This window comes from Nannobrachium achirus (assembly GCF_963921795.1).
Source record: "Nannobrachium achirus genome assembly, chromosome: 23".
In the NCBI taxonomy this organism is placed as follows: domain Eukaryota; kingdom Metazoa; phylum Chordata; class Actinopteri; order Myctophiformes; family Myctophidae; genus Nannobrachium; species Nannobrachium achirus.
The window spans coordinates 2,803,643-2,821,244 of record NC_137830.1 but is presented as its reverse complement, the minus strand read 5'-3'; the positions used below and the strand labels follow the sequence as shown (position 1 = coordinate 2,821,244).

General features: G+C 42.5%; 1 protein-coding gene and 1 pseudogene across 2 annotated transcripts in view; both read left to right on the top strand.

The window, feature by feature from the left end:
• The window catches only part of LOC308308496, a 190,067-nt pseudogene extending 184,324 nt beyond the window's left edge, over positions 1 to 5,743 (top strand). The window contains exons 11-14 of the transcript in view: positions 830 to 1,063; positions 2,609 to 2,739; positions 4,247 to 4,333; positions 5,431 to 5,743. The product of the transcript in view is annotated as an uncharacterized misc_RNA (transcript). The remainder of the gene's footprint in view (positions 1 to 829; positions 1,064 to 2,608; positions 2,740 to 4,246; positions 4,334 to 5,430) is intronic.
• Positions 5,744 to 12,073: 6,330 nt separating this feature from the next.
• On the top strand, positions 12,074 to 15,763 carry LOC308308495 (single-stranded DNA-binding protein, mitochondrial-like; the record flags this gene model as incomplete). The annotated part of the gene is made up of 4 exons (XM_080753909.1): positions 12,074 to 12,230; positions 13,774 to 13,861; positions 14,115 to 14,203; positions 15,720 to 15,763. The coding sequence occupies 4 exons, from the start codon at positions 12,074 to 12,076 to the stop codon at positions 15,761 to 15,763; spliced, it is 378 nt and encodes a 125-aa protein (XP_080610035.1).
• Positions 15,764 to 17,602: the final 1,839 nt, after the last annotated feature.

Here is a 17,602-nt window from a genome sequence, read left to right as displayed (position 1 = left end):
TGTGACATCACATTCTGTCATTGTCCCTTGTATGCCCATATATGGAGATCCCTGATGTCATCGATATTTAAGCCCATAGCTTGGAATGCCCATATATGGACATATTGTGTGAGTCTCATGTGGTCTATGACATAAGACATCTATGATGTCAGACGTCAGTCATATCCATATTTGGGGAAATATTTTGTCCACATTTTGTCCAACTTAAAGGACAACTTTGTTTTTTTACAACAAGGGTTCATATTTTAGATTGTAATTAGAGAAAAGAAAAAGTGAGTGTTAAAATGTTCTGTTGTTTTATCACGTTTACCGTGCTAAAATGTGGGGCATGCTTACGCATGGGGGCATGCGTACAAGTAGCTAAATTTGTCTTTTTAGACACAATAAGCCAGCAGTTTCTTTATTACTATTTACAGTAACACTTCTAGCCCCCATAAGTCACATCCAACCATGAAAGGTTGCGTTGTATCTTGGGAATGGGCTTATTCTGTGTAAAATTACATATTCCACTTGTACGCATGCCACCAACCACTGAAATAAGAATCTCTAAAACAATAGAAAGAAGTAAATGAAATAATTTTAACACTCATCTTTTATATTCTTTAATTACAATCTAAAATATGAACCCTTGTTGTAAAAACCTAAAGTTGTCCTTTAAACAACTAACCACAACTCCAATCACACTTGCAAGTGAATTCTGTCCTGTGCAACCTCGCCCTTCAGGGCGAGGTTGCTTTTCGCTCTCAGGCGTCTTACTGGTTATTATTATTATTATTTTAATAATCCAGACGATGATTAACGGTTGCTACTGTACTGCTATACCCGCCAGGCAGGGCCATGCCAGCGTGGTCACAGAGCTAGAGGCCTCCCTGGGCCCCCACCAGAAGCCTGGGGCTGTGGTGATCTCTGTGGGGGGAGGAGGGCTCCTGTGTGGGGTGGCCCAGGGCCTGAGGGAGGCCGGCTGGCTGGATGTGCCCATCGTCACCATGGAGACGGTGGGGGCGGACTGTTTCAACGCGGCGGTGAAGGCAGGGAAGGTCGTCACCCTGGATGACATCACCAGGTAACCTCCCACCTTCCTTCCTTCCTTTCCTTCAAACATCTGTACCTCATGTCAGGTAGAGTTATCGCCCTTTCATGGAAAAGGACAGGGAAACCTAGCATCGCTCAGTGGTTTAAGGAACTATCTTTATGCCTTCCTTTAGAAAGAATTACATACACTCTCAAAAACAAACAAGAGCTATTTGAGAAAATATGGGGGGATTTTATTCAGTATGTCAAGGGAAACGATCTTTCCTATCTGATAAAGGAACCAGGAGTAGGGTAGTTGCTTTTCTTTTTCATTTTTTTCTCTCTACGGTCATTTGGCTGGCCTTGTGGCTTATGTATCGGGATGTTGATGGGATGTATACTCTTTGTGTCATGATTGTTTTGTGTTCTACGGGTGTTTTGTTTTTTGTGTTTTTTTGTTGTTTGTTTTGTCTGAACTTTGATTTTATTGTATTGCATATGTTTTTTTGTATGTCTAAAAAAAAGAAAATAAACATATTGTTTAAAAAAAAAAACATCTGTACCTCATGTCAGGTAGAGTTCTGAAATTCTGCCCCAACCCGACCCGACATTTAGGGTAGGGTAGCGCCTAAAATGTATGCTAATTAGTCGGGCCGGGTAGGGCCTCGGGCTCAATGAAAAAAGAAAAAATGTGTTTTTATTATTTTATTCAGGGCCCAGTTAGGGCCAAGCCTTAATTTTCAATTTTCATGTTCCCAAGGTGGAGGGATGGGCCCTAATTATTTTATACTTTAGCTATTGAAAAATAGCAGATATACAAGCTCACAGTGTGGCACTGAGTGCAGCGATGCGAGCTTGTAGATTTGCTATTTTTGAAAAGTCATGAAAATGTGTGCAAATCTTTGAATATAGGAGATAATTTTCGCTTCTGGGGGGTCCCTGGAACTAGATATTTTGAGATGGGGGTCCGTGGCCAAATACATATCATTTTGGGGGTCCTTGACATGAAAAGGTTTGAGCACCACTGACTGACATAGAAACATGGGTATTTCAAATAATCTAAGAAAGATTTAGAAGATATTTATAGAATCGGGTCAAATATATTCAAAGACTTTTTAAAGATTTTTCAAAAATAGCAGATCTACAAGCTCGCTATTTTTCAATAGTTAAAGCACAAAATAATGCGTGATAATACGTTCCCAGTCTAAATTGGGGGGCCCACAGTGAATCCTTGTTCCCAGGGCCCAGGATTTGGTGTGACACCCCTGCCTATGTATTAATCTGAGCCCATGTCTCAGATTAATATGCAATCATGTTTTTGCATCCATCCATCCATACAACCATCCATCCATCCAACCATATAACCAACCATCCATCCATCCATCCAACCTGTCCACCAGTTCTGTGCCTCGACAGTCAAAACAACAGCTGTTGTCAATTGTTGTTGGTTAGGGCTCTTGTCATTTAAACAAGTTACTGACTGTCCTGTCCCATCATCTGTCCTCTGTCCCCGTCCTCTCTCTCTCTCTCTCTCTCTCTCTCTCTCTCTCTCTCTCTCTCTCTCTCTCTCTCTCTCTCTCTCTCTCTCTGTGCACAGTGAGGCGAAGTGTCTCGGAGCGAAGACGGTTTGCACAAAGGCATTTGAATACAGCCAGTGTGAGGAGCTGAGCATTCTGTCGGAGGTGGTGACTGATCAAGAGGCTCTGCTGGCTGTGGAGACCTTCCTGGGTGAGTTAACCATCGCACTGAAGGCTGTACCCCAGGGTTCCCCAATTAGTCTTCCCCAAGGGCCAAATTATGTCTAGGGTACCAAGCCGAGGGCCACAACAATGCAGGGGGCGACGGGCGATGGTGGCGTTCCCGCTACTCCAGTGACAGTTCAGATATCGTCGTTGTCGGGTGAAAATCTTGTATGTCCAAAACCGTTCGTTTTGCATTTATCATTTTAAAAATGATTTACAGCCGATCTACAAGCACACAACGCCTCGCACCGCGAGGCGTTGTGTGCTTGCAGATCTGCTGTTTTCACTACTTTTGTGCGACGGCCATGATTTGCGAAAGAACGTACAAATTTGGAGATAGGAGATTTCCAGCCGACAACGACGATATACTAGTGTTGTTGCTGCTCTTATACCACCATTATTACTGGGGTTGTTGTGGGCCAGGCAGACAGGCGGGCCACCTATTGGGGAACCCTGTTGTACCCAGTTGTGTCGCACGAAATTCTGTGCCCTGGGTACAATAGGAATGCATTATTACTTTGTGCTTTAACGATTGAAAAATAGCAGATATACAAGCTCACAGTGCGGCACCGAGTACCGCGCTGCGAGCTTGTAGAAGTGTGTTGAAAAAAAAAGTCTAGAATATTTCAAATCCTAAGGTTTTTTGAAAAACCTATGTTTCTATGTAAGTGGTGCTCAAACCTTTTCATGTGAAGGACCCCCAAAATTACATGTATTTGGCCACGGACCCCCATCTCAAAATATGTTGTTCCAGGGAGCCCCCAGAAGCAAATATTTGAGTTACAAATGTTTGCTTTTAAATATATATATTCAAAGACTTGCACAAAAAAATCTAGATTTTTCAAAAATAACAGATCTACAAGCTCACAGCGCGGCACCGAGCTTGTATATCTGCTATTTTTCAATAGCTAAAGTCTAAAATACTGTAGTTAAGGCCCCTCTACCTTGGGCCCTAGTAACTCAGTCCCACTCCCCCCCCCCCTTGCGAGCCCCTGCCCTTTTATCCGCCTGTAAAAAGTGCCCTCTCCAGACCATGAATGCAGACAGTTTTTACCATGGTGAAAGAAACGCAAACACCCTCTTTCCATGCCATACCTGAAGGCAGCATTCAAGAGAATTGCCTTGTCCAAACTCTCCCGAACTTGAATGCAGCATCTTATGTTGAAAGAATTGCCCTCTCTGTGTAGAAAATCATGCCGTTACGCCACATCTCCAGTATTGATAATGGTTAGTTCAGTGAAAGCAGCAAAAATAACAGACCTCCCAGCTCACAACGCGTCACGGGGTGAGCTTGGAGGTCTGCTATTTTTGATCTTTTCACCAAAAAGCCCTTTTAGAAATATCAGCCCGTCTCTCTAACATTCTCTGCACGTCCCTGGTATGTTTAAATGCATGACTTATCATAATGTTTTGTGTGTGTGTGTGTGTGTGTGTGTGTGTGTGTGTGTGTGTGTGTGTGTGTGTGTGTGCGTGTGCGTGATCTTTTTCCCCAGATGAGGAGCGTGTGTTGGTAGAAATGGCGTGCGGGGCGGCGCTAGCAGCTGTATACAGCGGGGTCATCTGTAGCCTACAGGAGAGAGGTAACTACCAATCCAGGGTTCCCCAATTAGTTTTCCCCAAGGGCCAAATCATGTCTAGGCCTAGGGTACCAAGCCGAGGGCCACAGCATTGAATCATGTCTAGGGTACCAAGCCGAGGGCCACAGCATTGAATCATGTCTAGGGTACCAAGCCGAGGGCCACAACATTGAATCATGTCTAGGGTACCAAGCCGAGGGCTACAACATTGAATCATGTCTAGGGTACCAAGCCGAGGGCCACAACATTGAATCATGTCTATGGTACCAAGACGAGGGCCACAACATTGAATCATGTCTAGGGTACCAAGCCGAGGGCCACAACATTGAATCATGTCTAGGGTACCAAGCCGAGGGCCACAACATTGAATCATGTCTGGGGTACCAAGCCGAGGGCCACAACATCGAATCATGTCTAGGGTACCAAGCCGAGGGCCACAACATTGCAGGGGGCGACGGTGGCGTTCCCGCTACTCCAGCGACAGTTCAGATATCGTCGTTGTCGTGGTGAAAACCTTGTATGTCCAAAACCGTTCATTTTGCATTCATCATTTTAAAAATGATTTAAACTAGTGAAAACAGCCGATCTACAAGCACACAGCGCCTCTCACCGCGAGGCGTTGTGTGCTTGTAGATGGTGGGGGCCAGATGGTAGCCCCCCGCGGGCCACAAATGGCCCGCGGGCCGCCTATTGGGGAACCCTGTACTAATCAATTTAATTGATTATTAAAAAATATATCACTTGTCGATTTGAGTAGACATAATCGATTTCTGATCTACAGTCTTGCGGCGTGAGCGAAAAGGTAATCCATAGAATAATCACCATCAAAGTGTCAAGTGCTCGTTAGTGATCTCTCTTATAAAGGAAAGCATCAGAGAGACTGCTACCTGTTTGATGCCTGTCATAGAGCGGAGGTGGAAGGGGGAATGTCCAAAATAGATTAGCCAGGGTTACTGTGGTTAACATTATTGTACATTTTTTTCCTGCTATCAAGTTTTAATATCGAATAGATGTGAATTTAATTTGTTCATTTTGGAGAGATATAAATAATTTCTGGTTTATCTGTTTTAATTGCCCCCCCCCCCCCCCCCTCTCTCCAGGACGACTTCCAACTCCACTGGGCCCCCTGGTGGTGATAGTGTGCGGTGGCAGCAGCATCAACAAACAACAGCTAATACATCTCAGAAACAAACTGTTCACGTAAAGCTTTATGTTTAAGGTGTGTGTGTGTGTGTGTGTGTGTGTGTGTGTGTGTGTGTGTGTGTGTGTGTGTGTGTGTGTGTGTGTGTGTGTGTGTGTGCATGCATGCACGTGTGTGTGGTGTGCACGCGCATGCATGCACATTAGTGTTGTTTTTGACAGCAAATTTTGATTTAGTTTTAGTCGTAGTCTTTTGAATAAAACGTCTTTTAGTTTTAGTCATAATTTAGTCACCCGAACAGTTTTAGTTTTAGTCTAATTTCAGTCGACTAAATATCATAAGATTTTAGTCGACTAAATCCACTGTTGATTTAGTCAACCGTAGAATTGTATTTTGGCAGGCCTTGATGGCATCATAATAGCCGCTTTCCAATCCGAGGGGTTCGCACTTTGAAGTGAGCATTTGAAGGGCTATGACGTCACTGGGCCGCGCCATGTGTAGGGCTTGTCCTGTGAAGTGCACATTTTTGCCTGTGGAATGGGACAGCACTGCCAAGTGCATAGCCGAGAACTTCCGGTTGCAAAAATCATTCCTCCGCCATTTTTTCCTCCGCGGTGCTTTTAAACTACGTATTTTACCTTCTTAAACGTCCAAACTTATTTTTTTTTGTGAGGCGGAATTAACTTTTAAGACATTTTAGGATATTTAGAATTTTTTGGGGGGGTCATAATTCACCTAATAATTCACATCTATTTTGACGTTCGAGGAGAATTGAGAGCCAGCATCACTCGAACCGAGGCGGGCAGTGAGAGACATGTCATCCGTCCAAGGCATTCGATGTTCAGCTTGGGATGAGCGTTGCATGTCCTGTTGCTTACCTGCTCTACAAGCTCACAACGCGGTGCAAAGCGACGCGTTGTGAGCTTGTAGATCTGCTGTTTTCACTAGTTTGGATCCAGGGCAAACTAATTTCTTTTTTGGGTCACGTACAGGCTAAAAGTTTGGGAAACACTGGCTATAGACCTATACATGATTGTGATATGATTTATTGTGGCTACAACTTTCAGACAACCCGTTTCAATAGTTTTCTGTTGATTAGATATTAAAGAAACTTCTGTTTTTGGTTTTGTCATAATTAAAGGTCTGAGGTCTGACAGTCACATAACTGTATGATGAGATTGTTCTGAAGCAAGATCATAAAATCAAATAACAGTTTATTAACACGCTCTATTACAATTCACACTGTAACTGTAACATGTGTCATGATATTCATATTATGCATAATGTAAAAGCGGCTTCGGAATTAACATCATTTCAGGTCATTTATTGACAGAGAGAAATATGAAAAGCCCGACCTTCGTTTTAAACAAAATAAAATGATTCGTATAAGGCTTATTCTGTGATATGTTTGTGGTTGAAAATGTGTTTGCCCTGCCTTTCTGTGAACAGACTCTATAGGGAATCACATCACCGTAATCTGATCATCATCATTAATAGCAGCAATTTTAAGCAATACAAGCCCCAAAATAAAAATGCAACATTTCATATCATGGTCAGGCATAATTCATAGTAAATCATAAAGCAAACATTCAAATGGCTTCAACGCATAATGTAATTCTTTTTACGGAAATATGACAAAGATCTGAAGCTTTATTTAGTTATTATAGTGAAGACTGAATGCCGAGTTCTAACCCACAGATATTACACTAGGATACTATAGGCCTATAATCAAATGGACTCTAATACAGTATTTTCTCATTCTGAAGTGTATAACCAAGCAGAAACTGCGTCTGTTCTGTTTCCCGACATGGAAGGTTTATAGATTCTATTGACATTCTAGCCAAGCCCTTTAGCACATGACACAAATATGCTGTTCTTTTATGTTTCATACTGTTGCATTATAGCAGGTTGATCACCCGCAACATCGCGGATGACCAATCTAAATCCATTGCTTTCAGCTGCCACAGCATTTTACATGTAAGCCTACGTTTGTGGTGCTTAATTGGTGAGAGAATAAAACATTTCCACTAAATGTCATTTAGCTAGAGTTCTGAGCCTATGTTTTGTATATTACAGAGCAGTGGAGAATAAAGCAAAAATAATTGTTCCCCCATCGTTAACGTTTATTTATTTATAGCCTATGCGAATTTAGGACTAAATCACAAATTGTCAATAGGCTATTACTGTTTCACGTAGCCTATTCATAACATCTGTAATTAAGGGAAATACTCTATTCCCGATTTGATGTTGCCATAGCCTAGTAGGCCTACTCTATATCCATTTCTATTTTCAGTTCATTCTGATGTTTGATTATATTCTGAATTGGTTCCTCGTTTATTAGTGGACACGTTCACACGTTGTTATAATAGGCTATATATATTTTAAACAACACTCAAATACCAAACCTGATGCTCGAAGTTCTTTGCCACGGGAACTCAGTGGTAGTTAGATTGTTTATTTAATTGGAAATAACATAACGCACATATACAATACACTGGACAATCTGAATTAATAACTGTATGCTCAGTAGAATATGCAATGAATGGTATAAACTATATAAAATGAGTTCGTCATGTTACTTGAAAACATTGAAAACAAAACATTCAACGAAGCATTATACAGAGGCAGTTTCTTTCATATCTAATCATATTAAGAAAACAATTTGATGGATTGCCTGTTAATTAAGCCACAACAACAAATCTGTCAGTCATGTTCCACCACCAATTCCAAGGGAGGGGAGCAGAGCCGTGGAGCCGAGAACAGTTTCCTTCAGAGGGATTCGATGCGTAGAGCTGCCCGCCCCGAGACGAGACACTGCGGTTCTCAGAACCTTCCGACAACGCCGAGGCATATTTTTAAATAGGCTCTGTCATGATTAATTATGAAGTTTATACAACTAAATACTATACCTAAAACACCTTACAATTAAACTCTGTGGCACCAAACAAGAAGTTAGAGAGCTCTTTTGTGGATAAAAGTTTAATGCGATGGACAGCAGACACTGTTGTTTTTGTTTTGATAAGCTTCAAAACGAGGAGAAAGTAGTGCACATTCCAAGGGTAGGTTACCCTAGGTTAACGCGGTCTACTAAATGGGACAGCACTAGGCGCGGCCCAGTGACGTCATAGCCCTTCAAATGCACACTTCAAAGTGCGAACCCCTCGGATTGGAAAGCGGCTAATGACTTTGATTTTACACTTGGTTGCATGCTGAAAATAGCCAATCTACAAGCTAACAACGCGTCGTGCTGCGACGCGTTGTAGCTTGTAGATCTGCTATTGATGGACGTCCCTCATTTAAACATAATGCTTCACTTTGATGACGACTGGTAAGTGTTCATTTTCTCCTTATTTTCTTGTTGACATGTTTTATTGCCTTTTATATTTTTTAAAAAAAAAGAGAGAAATTAAACGTTTACCCTGGACCCATACTAGTGAAAATAGCAGATCTACAAGCTCCACCCACCTCTACCCACCTTCACCCACTTTCATCTTGAGCTGCAACAGCCTGGTTTAAATGAGCTGAAAAGCATAAAGTTTTGCCTTTTAAACTAATAAAGTCTGTTCAGAATTCCTGCAGGGGAAACCTGGTTTCAGCTTTAGGTGCCCTCCACACTAGGCGCGGTCACCGCCTCCTAGCAATTCATTTTCAATGAGAGGCGGGCGGCTATTTTGGCCGCGCAGCAAAGTTTTGGGGCGGCGAGGAGAGCGGGCGCGGTCCCAGGAAATCCCCGTGAGCGTGCTCGTTTGTGCATGCGTACGCGGGCGGTGAGAGATGGATTGTGTTCATCTTTGTGAAATACCGCGTGGCGTTTACTCACTGAGCGAGTGTGTTTGTGTCTCACCACGGTGCGGCCACCGCTGATCCTAGCGGCAGCCCCGACGGCAACCGCCTGTAGTGTGGAGGGCACCTTACACCGACCGCTGAGGTGATCATGTCTCCACGCAGGAGAGAAACATGCCATTCATAAACACCTCAACACTTAGGCCCTAAGTCTTAGGGCTCATACTGTACATACACATGCACACTGAAATGAGCAGATCTACAAGTTCACAGCACATTGCTGACGCCACAAGAGGTGAGCTTGTAGATCTGCTATTTCCGGTTCCTGAAGCTATTATGCAACAGACTGTCCTGGAACGACCCTTCCATATCCTCACCTGTACACACACGAGCGCGCGCGCACACACACACACACACACACACACACACACACACACACACACACACACACACACACACACACACACACACACACACACACACACACACACACACACCCACACACACACACACACACACACACACACACACACACACACACACCCACACCTGTAGTTTACTGTAAGTCACATGACTTCAGGAACTCTCTCTCTGCACAAACCACTCCTCCTCTTCGAGGCAAAAAGTTTCTGTTCTTTGTTCTTTCAGTTGTTTTCACAGTAGGAGACAGAGAGACAGAGACAGACACACACAGAGAGAGAGATGTGGAACACGACGCACACAGACAGAAGACGGACATTTTGCTGTTAAAACCTGTGAACAGAGTGAGTAGAAATGTATTTATTTCTATTTTTAGAACATCACTAATACAGTAGTTTCATGTTAAGTTACAATAATAATAATAATAAAAGTAGTAAATGCCAGGCGTTTTGATCTTGTAGAGCGACTATTTTGAAAATGTATCTAATATTATTTATCAGATGTATACTTCATGGTACCACGGTGTCGCGTACTGAAATGAGCAGGGAGGGGTCTCCATTCCGACACATCCCCATTCCGATCACCAGGTTAGCTTAGATCAGCCAACACAGGGATACTGACAGAACCCTCGCTAAATCTGCACATTTCTAAAGTGACAATTTAAGGACTTTTTAATTCCTCTAAATGACAAATTAAACATCGGCCAAATTGTCAAAATAGAACCAGAAATTGTGAAAATAGCAGATGTACAACCGTGTTATACAAAATGTAATGCCTCAACTTTTATTGTCAGGGTGGGGGGGGGTCCCCAGTTAAATATGATTATTTTGGGGGGTGCGGCCTGAAAATGTTGAGAACCACTGGTGTAGATGTATTGATGTTGCCGTCATTAGAACACGGAGGGTTCCCAGTTGGATCCCGGGCTCCCCCAGAGTTAGTGTGGAACTTGGAAGAGTCCTTGAGCAAGACTCTGAACCCCTAACTGCTCCTGATGAGCAGGTTGGTGCCAAGCATGGTTTCCTCTGACATCGCTGTGTGAATGTGTGTGTGAATGGGTGAATGTAATGAATGTGTGTGTGAATGGGTGAATGTAATGAATGTGTGTGTGAATGGGTGAATGTAATTCACAATCTCTGTAAAGTGGGCTAGCTATATAAATGCACCATTTACCATTTGTGTAGTTGTGTTTGTTGAGATTGTAGGTCAGGTCACAGTTTACTACCAGTAAGACTCCCTAATCGGGAGATAAGCGACCGTTGGTCGCTTATCTCCACAAATAGGCCAAAAGTTTGTTTTACCAATTATCAAGACATACGGGCAGTTGACAGTTTGCCATGGTTACTCATTGAAGTTGAATCTCCATATATGGAGATAACCTACGCATCACACTAAGTCTGACCTCACCAGCCCATATTTGGGCATGAGCAACTTATGTCTCCATATATGGAGATATGATGACATCACACAGTCCTCAGCCGATGATGTGGCGTGATGTCATACAATACACAAACGAGCCCTACAGTATAAAGGGGCAATTCTTGCCAGGAAAGAAGCATTTCTTCGACTCAGACCTTATCGCCAGGGTTGGCTTATAGCAGCTGTCGGTAGGACCATATATGGATTATGTTAGTGTGGATTTCCTAACAGGGCATCATCTGGGATACAATCCCTTTTATGCCCATATATGGAGATCCCTAACAGAATCCCTTTCATGCCCATATATGGAGATCCCTAACAGAATCCCTTTTATGCCCATATATGGAGATCCCTAACAGCATCCCTTTTATGACCATATATGGAGATCACTAACAGCTAACAGAATCCCTTTTATGCCCATATATGGAGATCCCTAACAGAATCCCTTTTATGCCCATATATGGAGATCCCTAACAGAATCCCTTTTATGCCCATATATGGAGATCCCTAACAGAATCCCTTTTATGCCCATATATGGAGATCCCTAACATAATCCCTTTCATGCCCATATATGGAGATCCCTAACAGAATCCCTTTTATGCCCATATGTGCAGTGTGGGGTTACTATAGTAACGCACTGGGTCTTCTCAGACACTGCATGCTGTGAACAAACCAGATGAGACGGGTTGTGATTCAGTAAACTCACGTCTCAAATCACATTGATTGAGTGGTGATAATAACATATAGTAGACAGGTTTAGTTACCAGACTGGACACAAAAGGTTGTAAGACAAACGACGGGGCACAACGCGCTGCTGCAATAGCAGATCTACATGCAGATGTAGATCTGCTATTTTCACAATAGAACCGTGGCTAACTATATCCCCCCCGGCTAACATTTTGTGTGTGTGTGTGTGTGTGTGTGTGTGTGTGTGTGTGTGTGTGTGTGTGTGTGTGTGTGTGTGTGTGTGTGTGTGTGTGGCCATGAACCGGGTGCAGCTGCTGGGCAGGGTGGGTCAGGACCCCGTCCTGAGGCAGGTGGAGGGGCGTAACCCCGTCACCATCTTCTCCATGGCAACCAACGAGATGTGGCGCTCCACCCAGACGGAGCACAAGGATGGAGAAACAGCAGGAGGTGGAGGTGGGTACCATGGTGGGGTTTAACGACAAACTACGTCAGGGGTGGAGCAACTTTGATGATGGAGAGGACAACTATATTTACACACTCACTCCAGAGGAACACAATGCACATACTGTCAAAAATAGCCGATCTACAAGCTCAAAATCACCTGTAATGGTCATAGCAATGTGTTTTCTACTGTCAGTGTGGACAAATAATTTCTGATATTTTCAGTTTTTCTCTAAAACCTCTAAAAAAAACTATTCACGTCTTGTTTTATACAAGACTTTATTTTTTTGTGTTTGTGAAATTTTTTGCTATTTTGTTTGTTCCAAAAGAAAAAACTTCATCATTTCATTATTAATCGTTCCATGACAAAGTTTTTGTTCAATGAGGTTTGGTATTATAGATGGAAATGGGGCTGTTTTCTGTGTTTCCTTCATGTTTAGACTAGTCATGTAGTGAGTTACAGATGTCCAAAATAGGACCGTAATCTTTAGCTTGCGGTCCTTGGACTTTTGGTATTTTGCTGAGAGGCCCCTGAACCATCTTAAGTTGAGTAGCCCTGATCTAGACCAGTGGTTCTCAACTTGTGTAGTAAGGGGAAGTTAGCAGTCTTTGACCAATCAGGGAACTAAATCGTTACCAATAGCTTTCTTCACAAATGTGTTCATAAAGGTGTCTACTATCACCTCTGAACTTTGTCAATCACAAATCCCTTGAGAAACTTTGTGGGAGCCAATCAAAGTTGGGGGTATCGGGATACCCTGGGCCTGGGATTAAAGGGGAAAAAAATTAAAAATGGCCAATATGAGTGTATGAGGTGTGTAATTAGGGTATTTTTCGGCTGCTGAATCCATTCCAACCATTCGTTTTCAGTTAAAATGACTCCTTGGCGATAAAATAGGCCTACTTGGCTAAGGCTTAGCCAATCACGTCATTCGAGTTCACCTGTGTCCTGTTAGTCCCTATGTTTTAAACCCTGTGTTTGAGTGTTCCTTGTCAGATTGCATCATGTTATCCTGTGTGTCATGATGTGTGCTTACCCGCCTGATCTTGAATAGTTTTCATGAATTCAAACCCTACTCCAACAATTTTTTTTATTGCCAATTGTATATGTCTCATGGCCTATTTTATGGCCAAGGAGTATTTTTTACTGATAACCAATGGTTGGAATGGATTCAGCAGCCACAAAATACCCTAATTACACACCTCATACGCTCATATTGCCCATTCTTTTTATTTTCCCCCCTTTAATCCCAGGCCCTCGGGATACCCCCAACTTTGATTGGCTCCCACAAAATGCTCACAACGCGAGGCGTTGAGAGCATGTAGATCTGCTATTTTCACAATAGAACAAAATGTTATACAAAATGTAATGCCTCAACTCTTATTGCTCGTCAGGGTGGGGGGTCCCCAGTTAAAATTATGATTATTTTGGGGGTCCCCAGTTTAAGTATGGTTATTTTGGGTGTCGTGGCCTGAAAAGGTTGAGACCCATGGCTCTAGACTGTAGATATGCTGGGAGGTGTGTGGTAACGGCTGTGTTTGGCGCCCTCTTCAGGAGAGATGAGTCAGAAGACCACATGGCATCGAGTCTCTGTGTTCAAACCTGGTCTGAGAGACATGGCTTACAACTACATTAAGAAAGGGTAGAGTACACACACACACACACACACACACACACACACACACACACACACACACACACACACACACACACTTTGGCGTCACACAAACATTCAACACATTCACATTTAATCCATTAACTTATCTTTGTAAAGATTACTGCGCTACGATTCTAATGCATAAACTCTGCTAAGAGGATAACAACACAACGTTTCCATTCTGCTCCTGTGTATTCAATTCATCTCAGTTTGTCGGTGTGTGTTTTTATTGTCACAGTGCCAGAGTCCTGGTTGAAGGGAAGCTGGACTACGGAGAATATGTGGACAAGAACCAAGTGAGGAGACAAGCTACCACCATCATAGCAGGTCAGTTATTATAGAACCAAGTGAGGAGACAAGCTACCACCATCATAGCAGGTCAGTTATTATAGAACCAAGTGAGGAGACAAGCTACCACCATCATAGCAGGTCAGTTATTATAGAACCAAGTGAGGAGACAAGCTACCACCATCATAGCAGGTCAGTTATTATAGAACCAAGTGAGGAGACAAGCTACCACCATCATAGCAGGTCAGTTATTATAGAACCAAGTGAGGAGACAAGCTACCACCATCATAGCAGGTCAGTTATTATAGAACCAAGTGAGGAGACAAGCTACCACCATCATAGCAGGTCAGTTATTATAGAACCAAGTGAGGAGACAAGCTACCACCATCATAGCAGGTCAGGTATTATAGAACCAAATGGGGAGACAAGCTACCACCACCATAGCAGGTCAGTTAGCATTAAAATATATGTCAGGGCAGGAATTTCATGAAGGCCATGGCCGTCGTTGCCCCTCAGTTTGGCCTTGTGACCCTCAAACCAATGGCATGACCTGAGGCCACAGTGGCCTTAATGCCCCTCAAACCAATGGCATGACCTGAGGACACATTGGTCTTAATGCCCCTCAAACCAATTAGCATGACCTGAGACCACAGTGGCCTTAATGCCCCAGCTGACTGGACCACTTTCTGCTCTGTCTCTTTCTGGTCAATATGTAGACAGACACTGGTGTCTCTTTCTTGTCATGTAGACAGCAGTGTCTTTTGTTGAGATTCTTAAATCTTAACTCCCCAGAGTCCCCATCTTTAAACCAATCCAGTGACTTTGATTGGTGCAGGGCTAAATACCATCATTTATCTATTTCACTGCAGATTAGCTTATCATCCCTAACCTTTAAATTCAACAAATTCTTTCAATGGACTAAAATCTTGTTTTATTTGATGGCCTTCCTGCCCTGGCATTTGGCCTTTGTACCCTAAGGAAATGCACCAAAAATACAACACTACACCAAAAATAGTGGCCTTGCCCCTAAAATGATGAAATTCCAGGCCCTAACAATTTACACTGTAAGCATTTAGCAGACGCTCTTAATCCATTTAGGACCTGAAAAATAGTTTACGGAAGCCGCTTTGAAATACCTCTGATGTCTGACTGTACCTCGTGCCGTTTTACATTTCTGACTAATAAAACTAATCAATAAACAGATCAATATATCCATCCATGGATCCTGTTACTAATAAACTAATCAATAAACAGATCAATGAATCCATCCATGGATCCTGTGTTTCTAATAAACTAATCAATAAACAGATCAATGAATCCATCCATGGATCCTGTGTTTCTAATAAACTAATCAATAAACAGATCAATGAATCCATCCATGGATCCTGTGTTTCTAATAAACGAATCAATAAACAGATCAATATATCCATCCATGGATACTGTGTTTCTAATAAACGAATCAATGAACAGATCAATGAATCCATCATGGATCCTGTGTTTCTAATAAACTAATCAATAAACAGATCAATGAATCAATCCTGTGTTTCTCTGCCAGATAACATCATCTTCCTGAGTGACAACGAACGAGAGCGAGTCTGAAGGACGTTGTTGTAAACACCTGGAGGAGAACTCCTGATGACAAGCGACCTCACCCTAAAGGGCGTTGAGGTAACGCCATGTCTTGGTCATCAGGCCAGTGATGTATATGGGACCAGTTACCCATACAGTATATGGAGTCCCCTGGTAGCCATATATGGAGATCCATCTACTGTATATGGAGATATGCTGTGAGAGCCCAAACATGCTTACTCAGTTATTCGTTAAGTGAAAGTCCTATGACGTCTATGACGTCTGACATCATACATACAATCCCTTTTATGCCCATACATGGAGATCCCTGTCTGTAGAACCAGCCACACAGATCTGGGCTGTCTTGGCCATCTGTCTTGGCCATGGCTATGGATTCTGTTAGTGTGGTATGTGGCCGATGTGGCCTCCATATATGGGCATTCCCATATGAGGTGCTGTTAGATATGGGCTTAATATTGATGGCATCAGGGATCTCCATATATGGGCATGAAAGGGATCCTGTTAGTGTGGTTTTTGGAGTCATTCAATGGATGAGTTCAGGTCATGGTTTTGGAGTCATTCAATGGATGAGTTCAGGTCATGGTTTTGGAGTCATTCAATGGATGAGTTCAGGTCATGGTTTTGGAGTCATTCAATGGATGAGTTCAGGTCATGGTTTTGGAGTCATTCAATGGATGAGTTCAGGTCATGGTTTTGAAGTCATTCAATGGATGAGTTCAGGTCATGGTTTTAGAGTCATTCAATGGATGAGTTCAGGTCATTCTGAGTTCAGGTCATGGTTTTGGAGTCATTCAATGGATGAGTTCAGGTCATGGTTTTGGAGTCATTCAATGGATGAGTTCAGGTCATGGTTTTGGAGTCATTCAATGGATGAGTTCAGGTCATGGTTTTGGAGTCATTCAATGGATGAGTTCAGGTCATGGTTTTGGAGTCATTCAATGGATGAGTTCAGGTCATGGTTTTGGAGTCATTCACACCGATCTGAAGAGCAGTAAAAGCACAATGTTACAGACTGTTCATCATCTTGATTATTCTGATGGTTTCTTTTCCCTGTATTGTATATATCTCCCCTTTAATAATACCAATTTGTATTGTGTTTTATATTATTTCTATCGTTGATTCGTCACCTTTACAACGAGGTACAGCTTGTAAGGATCTGGCATTCATGGAATGAGCAACACAGCCAAACGTGTGGGTAGCGCCCCTCCAAAAATGGTCAAAATGGCCTGGCATGCCTGCAATACTGTTCTTTTGTTGTTCACCTTTGTTGCTTGGTTCATTGAATGATTGCACTCAAGCCATTTTGGCAAAAATTTGGTCGGCGCTATCCACACGTTTGGCTGTGTAGCTCATGCCTCGAATGCCCGATGCTTACAAGCTGTACCTCGTTGTAAAGGTGATAAATCAATGATAAAAATGATGTAAAGCACAATACAAATTGGTATTATTAAAGGGGAGATATAATGGACCAAAGTCAAGTTTACTTTCTTTTTGTGCTGAGTTTATATGTATTTGTTATTTATGTTTTAAATATTGAGTTCAATAAAACCACTTATCAGTGTGACATATACCGTATATACTTACGGGTCCGTTTGGTTTCATCTGTACACTTTCTGAGTTTTGGGGGTCTTTTAAATACATAAATAAAAGTTTGAGAACCACTGCACTAGTTAGTGTTATGGTTTAGTAGCCTAACAGCAGAACAGCAGAAAGCATGTTGTAGTTCTCTATTTGGCCACACAAGGGCACTGTACACCCATGCAATGAAGCGCAGCTAAGCAGTGATTCTCATCTCAATGAGTGAAGGAGACAGTGGACATTATGAAGTCACACTCAGCATGACATCTC